Below are 14335 nucleotides of genomic sequence, written 5' to 3' on the forward strand. Positions count from 1 at the left end.
CGGCGTAAGGCATGGACGACGTGGGCCACCGCCTATGCCTCGCGGTCCGAAGGGCCTCGCGTTTCGAAGGTTTATGCATTACTTAAAAGCCGCGAACGCGACGAAGAAATTTACTCGTCATAAAACGATAAATAGTTTGTCAAATTTTTATTCATAAAAATGCAGTTTTAACTGCTTTTTATTTTATAAAATCCGTCTTCTTGCGCCACCAGAGGGCCTTTTAAACAATAGGTAGTCTCTTAGCGTTGGTCATTAGTAATCCAAATTCAATACGAACGTTTGTTTGTTGAAAATTTGATCACGATTTAAATACAGTATTTACTTTTAATATTACCGATATATCATCGAAAAGAAAACGTGTTGTATTATCATTAAAAGACAAATTAAAGTATTTGTTTCGATTATCCGAAATTTTCCTTTATCCGTCTACCTTCAACCCCAATTAGACCGGATAATCGAGGTTCTACTGTATTTAGAAATTTGTGATAGTATTTTTTGGTTGTTTTGATTTTATTTCAGAAAGATTTTAGCAATTTACGTACGAAAAATATTTGAATGACCAGGTTTAGAATTAAAAAACAAAGAAATAGCTTAAGTGCAAAGCTATTTTATTTTCTGTTTTTTTTTTTTTTTGCGTAGACAAAATGTATAAAAATAAGCAGTATTCAACTCGAAACAGAATTCTAATACACTGTTCAGGTCGTTTGGAATTTTCTATGGTTATAAACAGCCAGTCCTACAAAAAGTGGGGCCTAGTGCAAAGTGGGCCCACCAGTTGGCAAGCGGTCTTCGTTCCCTGAACACTGGGGGTGCATATACTTTTGGGATCAAACTGATCCAAGATCACTTCGATCGTACTACAAACGAACTACTGTGATCCGATCGATCTCTATTTGCGTATACAAACGCCATCTAAGATCAACTGGATCTCGATCAAACTAATCCTAGCGGAGGGTAGGATCGTTTGGATCGGATAAAAGAGATTAAAGATGGCGGCTTCCATGGTCGAAGTTAAGCCGACAGTGCATTTCTTCCTTTTCCTATTACTATTTCTTTTGATTGTAATAAAATGGGAACAAGATCCTTCAGTAAATTTTCGAAAGTAAGTCGACTTACTCGAAAGTGTTCTTTAAAAACATTTGACCTATATTCTAATGCAACCTCTGAAACATAGTTAGTTATTTTGCATACCGATTTCTTTTTTCTTACTTACATATAGAGTGAATTAAATAATTAACCAAAATTAATTCTTCTTCCTCGGATTCTGAATCTAATTCCAATAATATTTCTAAAATGATTCTTAAACTTGCCGCCATCTTCGATCCTACTCGTATACTTTCCGCCATGACAGAAGCTATCTGTATCACGTGACAAGGACTGATCCGATTTTACAGATCGATCTATACAAAACGAAAAGTATATGCACCCTGGGAGTTCGGTCGTGGGTTCGCGCCTCGCTCGGATGGGCTGGCCACGTGGAGTTTTCCGGGATTTTTCCATGTCTGTAATGTCTAAATAGGGGCCTGTTTCCCATAAAAAGACCTCCCGGAAAGTATCCCCCTAGGCTAGGGATGGCCAACAGCTTTTGCCCCCGGGCCGGATTGGAAAGAAAACTTTTTCCACGGGCCGAACCAGAGGTTGCCCTAAGAAGATTTTGAGGTGGTGCGAGATCTCATTGTGGTGTTACCCCGTACAGACTGAATTGTACTGTACATAGAAATTACAGATACATTTCTCACATTATCAGGCTTTATCAACACTCTACGCAGTACGTAAGAGATTTCTAATGGAGGATTAACTCTAAGCGTACGGTGAGTTGTTGACCTTGTTTTTTTTAGGCGTCAGAATTTTTCATCGAGCTATTTGAAAGATTGATCGCGGGCTACATAAATTTATTAGACGGGCTGGATCTGGCCCGCGGACCGTATGTTGGCCATGCCTGCCCTAGGCAGATTGTCCAAGTGTTGCGATGCCATAACCAGAGTCGGTAGATTAACTGGTCTTTCGACTAATAGTTCAAACTTATCTAGAGACAATATTTGCCGCTAGTTGGCGCCACTGTTAGCAGAAGAGCGTTGTTCTTGCTAGGTATATACTGAGGTCAGTGATTTTGACCTATAATAATTGTTTTTTTAACTACATAAAAATGCCAACGTGCTTTGTGCCAGGATGCAAGGCAGGATATAAGTCATCGAACGAGAAGAGACATTTATTCCGTGTTCCTAGCGATAAGATTGAGGAGTGGATGCGTTGCATTCCACGAGACGACAAGATGTTAACAAATAAATGTTACGTTTGTGACGTACATTTTGCGAGTAGATTTATTTTAAAAACCTTCTCCCATGTTATAAATGGAGAGAAAGTAGAAATTCCACGAGATCGCTGGGCATTAACGTCGGATGCATATCCATCAAACTTCCCTAATTGTCCTAAGTACATTAGTAGGTCTGTACCTCAAAAACGATCAACGCGATGTCTCACAAGAAATGAAGAACCATCTAGGAAGGGATCACAAAAAGACAATACCAAAGGTAACTATTTATGTTTTTTATGTAATCTTAATCCTCAGTGAGTCATGTAATTTTTTGCCCTTGCCTGAGTCGCAGTGCGTCTCTCGGACCCTGTGTTTTAATATAAAATTAAATTTTATCTATCTATCTATTTTATCTATATTTAAGGAACATTTTATATTTAAAAATTAAGTAAAGATTGAGCTGGGTTTGTGAGATCCACTGTGATTCACTGAGGGTTATCTCTCTGTGGCCCATCTTTCCTTATAAATACTTTAAGATTAATTGTCTGATATTTTTTTTTATCAATCATTAGATTTGCATGATACACACTCCCAAGTAACAACTGTAGAAAAGGAAGTAGAAGAACCCTCCACATCTGAAGCTGCAACTACACAGCATCCTGAGCTGTTATATGTCAATAAAATCTCTGCTTTGCAGTCTGAATTGTTAAAAGTCAAAGAGGATTTATATCGGTGCAGAAAGCAAAAGATGATCTATAGGAAGAAACTGAAAACTCTTCAAACAGAAAATCTCAAGCTTCATCAAGAAAATACTGAACTTAAAATGAAACAGTTGTCAGCTGATAAACTTGATTCCTTACCACCAAGACAGAAACTTATAATAGAGCACATGCTGAAAGCATGCCATATAAAAAGCAAAAAGGGTATGAGATATGACATTAATTGGTTACTTGACTGTTTACTTTTAAAAATTAGGTCACCATCTCTCTATGAATTTTTGAGAAATAATGATTACTTGCCTTTACCCTGTCAGTCTACACTGCATCAATATATCAGAGGCATTAATGCCAAATTTGGATTTGATGAAGATCTTTTTGTTGTTTTAAAGACAAAATTGGAGACAATTCCACAAACAGAACGCCAGGGAGTTTTAATTTTTGATGAAATCACACTTCAAAAACATATAGAACTTTCAAAAGCTACTGGTGAAATGATTGGACTTGTTGATTATGGTGACAATTCTGAATTGCCACAGAGTGAATTTACAGCAGGTGATCATGGCCTAGTGTTTATGTTCAGACCTCACTTTGCTAGTTGGGTACAATGTATTGGCACATTCTGTTCAAAAAGCTCTGTCTCAGGTTCTACTGTTGCAAAACTTATTTTGCAAGCAATTATTCATTTAGAACAGTGTGGTGCAATAGTCAATGCAATAGTTTGTGATGGTGCCAGCACAAACAAAGCAGCTTTAAAAGCTCTAGGAATTTGTGCAGACACAAATAATATACAATGCTCATTTACAAACCCTGCTGCAGATAGACAAGTACTGGCTATTATTGATGTACCACATATTTTAAAATGTATGCGAAACAATCTTTTGAAAAATACATACTTTCAGGTAAAACTAAGAAAATAAAGTGTTTTCACCTAATTTATAATATAAGCCATTGCATTATTCTGCATTTTTACTTTTAGTTTCCTGAAGGAAGGGTAGAATTACAGCATTTTAAAGCAGTTGTTGATGAAGATTCCAAATTACCAAAGGGATTAAAGGCATGTCCCAAAGTGACAGAAATACATGTTAATCCCAATAACTTCCAGAGAATGAGTGTATTGCTGGCAGCTCAAGTAACACTTTTTTTTACTTATATAATCTTGACTTGATAAGAATACTTTTATTTATCTCATATATTTATAGATATTTAGTAATACTTTTGCTGATGCTATGCTGTTTTATAAACAGCGTGAGGTTGCTATCCTAAAGAATGCAGATGTTACAATAAGTTTCATACGTCACATCAATGCTCTTTTTGATGCTTTAAATCGTAGATTGCCACAGGAAGGAATCAGACATGATTCAAATGATCTCAAGGTAATAGTAATGATTCACTAGCAAAAACTATAAATGTTTTAATTAACAACTTTTTAAAAATAGGTTATTGAAGAATCTCTAGAATGGTTAAATAGATGGGAAGCATTCAGATTACAGATTAGAAGCACTGATCAAAAGGGATTTTTGAGCCACCAGACAGCAGAAAATCTACGCTTGACGCTGACTAGTATCTTAGCACTCGTCAGACAATTGCTTCCAAACTCATATTATATCCTGACAGCTCACTTTAATCAGGACCCATTAGAGGTAAAATTGACTTAGTGTAATGATTATATAATCTTGTATTAAACCTTAACTTATGTTTTCTTTTCAATTAGCGTTTCTTTGGAATGATAAGACAAGGAAGTGGAAGCAATTCTCATCCCACAACAGTACAGTTCTTATACCTGTACAGACTGATGACTGTGTACAGTTTGGTTCGTCCTCCCAAACGAGCATCAGTTCAAACTGATCCAGGATCTATGCTTATTACTTTAAAAAATCTTCTTCATAGTCATAAAAAACCATTCAGAGAAGTTCAAGAACAATTGGAAGAACATTTAGAAAATTTGCTTTGTGATCCAAGTCTATACTATGGAGATCCTAGTGATAGTGAATTATTAGATCATGATTATTGTACACCAGAAACATTTAAGTTTATCCTACATTATTTAGGAGGTTATATTATTTATCGTCTACTGCCATCACTCGGTTGTGATGAATGCAAAAATATATTAACAGCAAAACCTGAGGATGCTGCACCAGAGAAGACATTTACATTCATCAAATCTCGAGGAGGTTTGTTATATCCAAGCTATAAGCTTTGCCAATTGATGTACTGGGCAGAAAGCAAAGTATGCGAAAAATTAACAAACCCAAACATGGATGTTTATTTTTCAATAATGGATAATATATTAAATCAGTGCTCTGTTACATTGATGATAGGATGTGACAATGCTGGTCACAAGTCCTACTTGACTTCCAGATTTTTGCACTTTTTTGTTACTTGTCGATTGCATTTTTTCACGCGAACGATTAATCAATCATTTATTTCATCAGTTGAAAGTAAAAACCATAGAAAAATTTCTCACTTAAAGTAAATTTTAATAACGCAAATAATAATAATAATAATTATTATTAATATGTATAATATAATTTGTTTGTATGTACAATAAATTTTTAACGTATAATAAATTCACATAATAGCACAATTTAATAATAATAATACTATTGTGTCAGTTTTGTTCCTTGTCATTTATTTAACTAAATATAAAATCAGCGTTTTTAAAACACTTAATAAAGCATTAAACACCTTCCATCGCTGAGAAATGTTTATTTAATAAAATACGTTCGAACTCATTTACACCTGAGGATAGTTTATTCCATGAGGCTGAAAATGTTAGTGTTTTATTAAATAAACATTTCTCAGCGATAGAAGGTGTTTAATGTTTTATTAAGTGTCATTTATTTATCCATAAACCTGGTTTTGGGTTTAAATAAAAGCTTTTTCATTCTTATAATAAAATGCATATAAAAAATTATGAAATCGAACTGGAAGGTTATATATCTTTCAATAAAAAAACATTCGTCCTCACAGCGATTCTATCTAGCGCTCTTGCAGTGCCCCTGGTGGTAACATTTGTCTCTAGTTGATTTTAGCAACGAGCGATAAGAAGTCGAAAGACCAGTTAATCTACCGACTCTGCCATAACTAAACAAACAAACTGGTTCAAACTTGTGCGTGGCATTCATATAATAAAAAAGAACAGTTTCGAACAACAAAATATTTTGAAGGTAAACGTCATCCTTTAAATAGACTAGCGAAAATTATTTGAATTAGCGAATAATGGAATGATCAGTTTTTAAATTTCCTAGAGTTGGATCGTGCAGGATCGCGGGGCTTTGTGCGGTCGCACCGTTCCTACTAGGGTTTCTCCAACAGGATCCAGGCTGCTTTTTAACCCGGGAAATTCTTCTCATCCGGTAAAAACTCGCAAATTTCTTAAAAATTCACGGATTTCTTATTTTGTGTTGAAGTTGAGGAAATTTTGCAAATAGAAAGTATAATTAATATACTTTTTTTTAACTATTTCCGCCCTGTGGGCACTAATAGGGCCTCAAATAGCAGACCCATTATGGGTTCGGCCAGGCCCACAATGGGGCGACCGGGTGATGAAGGACGGGGCCTGACATATCCGAGCAGACCACCCCCAAAAGATTCCTGGGGTTTTTTGACCTGGTCGGATTCGAGCCCGGGTCCCCCAGAGTGGTGGTCTGTCACCTATAACCGCTAGGCCATCCGGCCGCTAATTAACCTCTTAGCCACCGTTGCAGCACGGGTGTAGGATGGAGAATGATGCACCGCTGGATTCTAGATAGAAAAGTTTTTGCAGCAGTCTCGACCAGAATTTGATCCCGAATCCTGTATGGAACGCTACCACTTAGTAGTTTAACTGGCTTTCAATGTGTACGAAAAGTAATGAATGTCTTTGAAATTAGTTCTCAAAAGCTTCACCATATTACTAAAGCAAGAACGCAAAGTACAAAGACAATAATAAAAAATCCAGCGAGTTGCATAACTTTCCCGGCAAAAAAACTTTATATAATTAATTATTATAAAATGGCAAAAAGCTTAATTTCGAAGATAGACATGGATGTTATAAAAAGTTGTACGTGTTCATAAGTAAAATATTCATTACGTCTGATCACTCGAGATATGACACATGATTCCCCTCTATCTCCCCACACAATTGTCCTATAACCTTCAAAATTTCATAGCATCACTGCCCCTTATATACAAGCTACCCCCATCCAGAGATATTAAACAAAATCGACGCCAATACACATCCATATTCAAGAAATTTTTCATTTTTTGGTTTTAGGGTGTCTCAAAACGTAAAGATTTACAAAAAAGTCGGGAGGGTCAAATTTGACACAATTCAAATACTTTCCCATGTTATGTATACATAACAGCTAGGAAAGTAAAAGCTTATGGTACCGCTTCAAAGCGCCAAGCTAATCTTTACCAAAGAAGAAATTTGACTTATATTTTGGCTGCCATAATTTTTACTTGGCACAATAACTTTTTACATCTCGGATAGTTTTTGGATATCAGTTGATTTTTTTAGTAATTTGGCTAATTAATGTTTTCACTGCCTTTCTATTGGCTACAAGTTATTTATGACTGGTTTTCATTGCTTCTATAACATAATTTGGTCTTAAAACAGTCAATAGAAGAACAATGAAAAAATAAAACCAAGAACAGAGTCTAACTGCAGAAAATTTAAAAGAGGGGAATGAAAACTGCAAAATGTAATTAACAGGATTGTTTCAGCTTATTATTCACTGGTTTAAATTCTGGGGACACGAATGCACGCATCTGTTCAAGATGACTGGTATTGTTTTTCTAAAATTCATATTTTTAAATTCTGCTACCTGTATATATTTGAGTTTAGTCAATTTTAGTACTTTTTATAGAAAAAATTTAAAAATATTCTAATACCCAGTGATATCTTAACCCCTCTGCAACCTCTTAAATTTTTTACACACCTTTCTCTTACATATACTATAGCATATTATTACGTTTAAAGTATGTGTTAGGAACCATTCATGTTTTCTTTCTACATATCTTATAAAAGAAATTCACAAACTTTTCAGACAATCCAATACAAAATTGTTACAGTAAAGTTAGGAAAAAAGTCAGCTTAATTAAAATTTAGATAATTAAAGAAATACATCAATAGGATGGTCCAAATCTTTATTTAAATAAATTCTGTACAAGTTCTTAAATTCACACAGACTAGATTTTTTGGACCAAGAAAAATAAAGGTATATTTTTGACACTTTGCATTTCACATTCGATCAAAACTGTATAAAGATGAAAATTTGAGGTGGCAAGGACTAAATTGTAATACAGTAGCTATTTTCTATGAGCAAATCTATTTTGTGTCATTGCATGCAAGTCGTAATATAAAATTTATATTACCAAATATATTGAGAATTTTCAACCATGCAATTTTTCACATATTCTTTTCATAGAATAAATACATATTATAATTTTTTTTCTGACTTATATGCTATAATTTTCATTTTCTATCACACGGTTAAGTATACTGATAAATAATACCATTGAAGAATGATGTGCACACTATAGAAAGTAACTGCACAACATTTTTACAATAAAAAATTAAAATGCTTTTAACTCGCACTTTATGGATAAAAATAATTTTATACAGGAATAATACGGAATGTAATTACATGATATTATATGATTGTGCATGCTAATATTTTCTGACTGGATAATGGAAATGCACTTCCTTCTTTCCATATTTTAAAAGCAAATAAATTCGTATGACATAGATTTTTATTTATATTTTAAATATGCCTTCTTTCGTTAAACAACGTTTGTTGCCAAATAGAAATACTAAGATCACGTAGAGGACAGGCACAAAGACGGTAATCAATCTCTCTCTTGACGACGCTCGTCCTCCCCAAAGGATGGACTTGTGGTTAACTGTATTACAGACGAGTAAATGTGCCTAGTTGAGCTTTGCAATTAGGACAGCGGTGATCGATATCTTGGCATTCTGGGATACAACAGGGAATAAGGCAACAGCCTAACCAGCATCTGTTAAAATCAATAAAAGTTATTGTTTTCTTTTCTAATACTTCATACTAATTCACTTTTAGTTAACAGTAAAATGATAGACAAAAACCTGTATTTAAAGTTAATGAAATTTATTTAACATTGAAAGACTAATTTTGTGAGATCCGAATTACCCCTGGGTCTAATTAACAATTTAAATATAACGTTCAAATTATACAGTAAAATATTATTTCATTTTAGTGTGAAAATATCGTTTTTCTAACGTGGGAAAACTGATAAAAGAGCCACTTCCTTTAACGGAAGTTGAAGCATACTTTGTTTTTCCACTTGTCTATCACAAATCTCACCATACTGGGAATTGTCGACCCCTCAATAATTCCCCTTTTCATCCGTTCATGTGAGTGAAGACAAATAAGCTGATTGGTCACAAATCATGAGATATAGTCAAAGATCGGCAGGATTCGAGGAGTACGTCGGGGAATCTCAGATTGGAAAGACGTTCCCATATTGTCTCCCTAAGGCCAACGTCCTTAGTTAGGAGTATGTCAAGGAGAGACGTCTCCCACATATTGTCTCCATAAGGCCAACGTCCATACTCGTATACAGTCAAGTCTAATAATGAGTTAATTTAGGAGTAAAAGAAGAACTTTTAATATTGTGCCAAATCAAGACCTCTCCATGCAACGAAGTAGGATCATCGAATACAGATGAACATAAAGACAAAGTAATTTGAGGTAGTGTGATTATAAATGAATTTGTGAGCTCTCTCTCTCGAAGCGTATATTTAGTTAATCCATTGTCTCTCATTCGATTCATTTTACTTTTGAATAATTCCATTTGTGTAATTTTATTTACTTTTATTTTATTAAATCTTTCATTATTTGTTTAAAGAAATGTCTCATCTTTGTCTGAATCACATCAATATTATCTCACACGCATGTTAATCCGCGTATCTAAGTTTGATTAACTGGTGCACAGGAATCCTGACGTAGATCGGGACTTCACAGTTCAGATCGGTTTAAATATTAATAGCCCTCCTAGAAAAAGATTTAGAGATTGGATCTCTCGATCCGAAACTCCGAGAACTAGTTTTACCAACTAGCCGCCGAGTAAGTGATACAAGAGTATTAACTACTCCGTACCCCTGGCTAAATCTCACAATTTCAATGTTAAATAAATCAACAATACAAAAATAGCAGCAGCCTATCCTAGGAAGGTATCATTTAAAATTATAACTATCAAACATTTCAAACTATTATTTACAAGTCTTAGTTTTGTATATTATTGTTATTTTCAACTTACAGTTAAAAAGATTATCATGAAACATTTTCAAATACAAGTACTAAATTATTTTTATACAGTTAGTTATTTTAAATATATCAAATATAACATAGTTTTCCTTATGTTAATTACTTGTTAAAACAAATCAACAATTTTGATTTAAGTGAAAAAGATGTTAGTTTTACAGTAAATAATTACAAATGAAAATTCTTAAAATAATGTACCACATAATCATTTTGGTTGAAGTTTAAAAACAGGTTTTTTTTTATTGAATTCTGAAAATACTGAGAATAATTTTAAAAGTAAAACTATTCAATTACTAACAAGTAAGAAGTAAGCTAATTACTAATAATTAACTACATTTACTTTTGTGTAGTCTTTTTGATAAATTAATTTCATCAATACACATGAAACTTACTGATGAATTAATTGAAAGGACTTTTTCCCAGAGTATAGACTTACATATAAAAAAAATGTTAAAGTTTAAAGTTGCTTTACAAGAACTATAGATTATATAAACATTCTTTATCCATTGATATATTTAATGATATATTTTAGTTTTTGATTTAATCAAGCACCAATTAACTGAAATTTCTCTATTTACAGTGAAATACAGAAGAGTAATTTAACAACAGAGACAAGAGAATGTAGTAAAATATAGTCCTTTCATCAGTCTTGGCCTGACATGGTGCTGCGAAAAAAGCTCTAAAACTTTTTAAAATAATTGATTCTGATGACTTTTCTAACATTCTGATGATGAATTTTAAAAAAGATTAAAACAAATACATAAACCAGTATCTACCAAATTATAGTGGGTTATTATATTGCAATTATTTTAAATTAATCACTAAATAATTTGTCACTACAGGGAGACATTAGATGCTGTCTCTTATTAGATTTAATAATTATAGTTAAATAAAATAATTTAGAAAATTCTGGAAGAAAAGAAATTGTCCTGGAGTAGGACTCTAACCCACAACTGCTGCTTACCATGTGGATGCGAGTTCTGAGTCCCATCTCCCGAGATCAGACTGGAGGCTCAAGTAGCATAACTGGCAATTCATCCACACGGTAAGCAGCAGTTGCTGCTTACCGTGTGGATGAATTGCCAGTAGACTGCCAGTAGATCCCACTCCAGGTAGATTTTTTTCTTCCAGAATTTTTGAAATTATTTAATTTACCTATAATTATTAAATTTAATAAGAGATGGCACCTAATGCCTCCCTCTAGTAACAAATTATTTAGTAATTAATTTAAAACAATTGTGATATAATCTGGTAGTTGCTGGCTGATTAAACAAATATTAATTGGAATCATATGCTTAAATTTCTGTATGAGTGAGAATCTTAGTGAAGTACCGAGGGAGGGTTATTTCTATCAAATTGCAAAATCCTGGCAGGCAAAGTCGTGGTTAACAGCTAGTTTGTAAATAAAATTCTGATTTATTTCTGACATGTTCTGTATTTTTCACAAATGAAATAATATCTTAGAGCTATTTAAAAAAATTATTTTAGTAGAAGTTTGTTAATCTGTCATCTATGGAACCGATTGGTTCCAAATTACCAAATGTGTTTGTATTTTTTGCAAAATTCAGTAAGTATTGAATTTTTCAATTCAAATGTTCAGGCATATATACTGTATTGACATTGGTTTTATGCAAAATATAAAGCAAGACAAGAACATGTCTCAGCATCTACTCTAACACTGACCAACAGAATAGACCATTTTAAAATGTTTCCTTTATAAGAGAAAAATAATGTTAAAATTCATCTATAAACTCAGTGCATCTTAGAACCAAAGAAATATATTATAATAATCCCTCAAATTTGCAGTATTATTTAGTCATTGTAAAAAAATAAATTTTCAAGTTAATAAAAACACATTAACTTTTTAAATGTACTCAATTCAAAAAAACTGCAGTAAAGGACATTTAATACTGTTTGTTCAAATAAAAAGATTAAAATATTCAATGAAAAGTGAATGTGCTCATGAACAATAAGTAGCAAACTGGACAATCCTTTATGCACAGACATTTTGGATAATAATGAATAGCTTTTAAATAGTCACTAGGGTAAAACTTGTATAAATAGAAGTCACCTCATTCTTTTTTAATATAAATAAACAAATTGCAGTCAATAACAAAATTCAGGCTTTTTCTGATACTCAAAATTTCTGGGTTTTTTAACAGGTGGGCATCTTGTTTCTTTTTTTTATGACATTTAGTTTTTTTTTGTAAATTATTTTATACATTATTAATTGGAAAAAGAATGTGATCATTAAAAAATTAAGAAAAGAAATACAAGTATAACTATAGATTAAATTATTTTGCTGATGTTTCTAATAAAAAAGCTATAAATACTATCAGATTCACAAAACAAATTTTTATGAATACTTAATTTTTTTAATCATGAAAATATATTGTGACTGAAGTTCATTTTAATTCTTATTTATCCAAGTAATTAAATACAAAAATTCAAATAATTTTTTATGAAACATTTATAACATTTAAATAATTATTACAATTATTCAAAATGAAATATTTACCCAAGAAATACTAAAGCTCCAGATAACAGCAAAGTAAGAAGTCCTATTCTGGCTGTTGTTTCAGTCAATACTTGAACTCCACAATGAGGACATGTAATTTGAGTAGGATATGGTCCCCACTGAGCTACATTTACTACTGTTACTGATGTCACTGCTAAGAAATAGAAACAATGTTAGTGAAAATAATCAAACTTACACTGATTTATATTTGCAAAACAGAATATAAAAAATTTATAGCAGTAATAATGTCAAATTAACAGAAAACATATTTAAAATCTGTTGATGTTGTCGAAACCGTGTTGTATTTGCTTGTTGTGTACTGGCACAATGAAGTGACGTTTTTCTCAACACTGGGCTAGTTGAATCTTTTATTTAGTTAGTTTTCAACCAGTTTTCATGAATTTTAACACTTAAGTTTTTATTTATACAGCCTTGATTTTTGTTTCGTAATATTTCCACACTTTCTTTAAATTTTCTGTCATAAATCCGTTTTTCTTTATGTAAAATTTGAATATTAGATTGGTTTATATTACAATTATTGATTACACAATGATCATAAAAAGCGGAGTTCAGACGACTATATTTTAAATCGGATATGTGTTCTTTAACACGTGTTTTTAATGTTCTTTTTGTTTCACCTATGTAAAAACTGTTATTCTTACAAGTTATTCATGTGATATTTAAAATCATCACATGAATAATCTTCAGTTCTAAATTAAAGTTTAAAAAAGCTCAACAGATAAAAATTGCACAAAGTAAACAACATGCTTAAACAAACTCAAAAAACACAGGGTCATTCAGATGAAATGAAGACAGAGGTTGGTCTTCAAAATATTGATTTGATAGGTTTCACAGCAAAATGATGATATGGAAGTATCAAAGACAAGGTAGCTGTAACAGCAAAATAGGCTTGCCTCATAGCTTTATAAGTTTATAGGTATCTGAATAGGAAGTGGCTGCTCATTTAGTCTTAATTACTGTAGTCTTAGCTACTTTATATCTACTATTGTCAAACACTGAAATATAAAATATTGATACTAGACTTTCAAAGGACAGGAACATTCTGATAAGATCTAAAGATGGGAAAGTGTCACTTGGAGATAAGACAAGAACTAAACATTCTCAAAAGATGGAACAGTTGATTAAAAACACTGCAGCACATAAAATTTAATGGAAGCACAAATGTAAAAGCATTGTAATGCCCTCTATTCTGTAATTGGAGTATACCACCAGACAAACCTCAATAAAAAAAACCTTTAAAATGCAGCTTTTTATTAACTTTTCAAATGTTTCAGGCCATTTGAATGACCTTCAGGAATAAAAATCAAATGATTCAGATTTCCATAACAAACTTCGTTTTATAGAAATCGGAATCATTTGATTTTATTCCTGAAGGAGGTCATTCAAATGGCCGAAAATGTTTGAAAAGTTAATAAAAAGCTGCATTTTAGAGGTTTTTTGTTGGTTTGGTTGTTATTTAATTGCTTGTTAATTTAATTGCTTTAATTAGTTGTTAGAGAAGAGTGACAAACTCTCAGTTTAGTATGTTTTCTAAAAC

General features: G+C 32.5%; 1 protein-coding gene across 5 annotated transcripts in view; it reads right to left on the reverse strand.

Moving 5' to 3' along the window:
* Nucleotides 1-8086: 8086 nt before the first annotated feature.
* LOC111636074 (cell death-inducing p53-target protein 1-like) overlaps nucleotides 8087-14335 on the reverse strand; it is a 63728-nt gene continuing 57479 nt past the window's right edge. For 3 of the 5 annotated variants that reach the window (XM_023381238.1, XM_023381234.1, XM_023381235.1), the window contains 2 exons: nucleotides 12778-12931; nucleotides 8087-8973 (listed from right to left, as the gene is read on the reverse strand). In XM_023381238.1, coding sequence (XP_023237006.1) covers nucleotides 8865-8973; nucleotides 12778-12931 — 263 coding nt within the window. In that variant the 3' untranslated portion in view covers nucleotides 8087-8864. The remainder of the gene's footprint in view (nucleotides 8974-12777; nucleotides 12932-14335) is intronic. The other 2 variants (XM_023381239.1, XM_023381237.1) reach the window with 1 other exon arrangement.

Source organism: Centruroides sculpturatus, unplaced genomic scaffold, assembly GCF_000671375.1.
Source record: "Centruroides sculpturatus isolate CEXI.00-Female unplaced genomic scaffold, Cexi_2.0 scaffold923, whole genome shotgun sequence".
NCBI classification, from domain to species: domain Eukaryota; kingdom Metazoa; phylum Arthropoda; class Arachnida; order Scorpiones; family Buthidae; genus Centruroides; species Centruroides sculpturatus.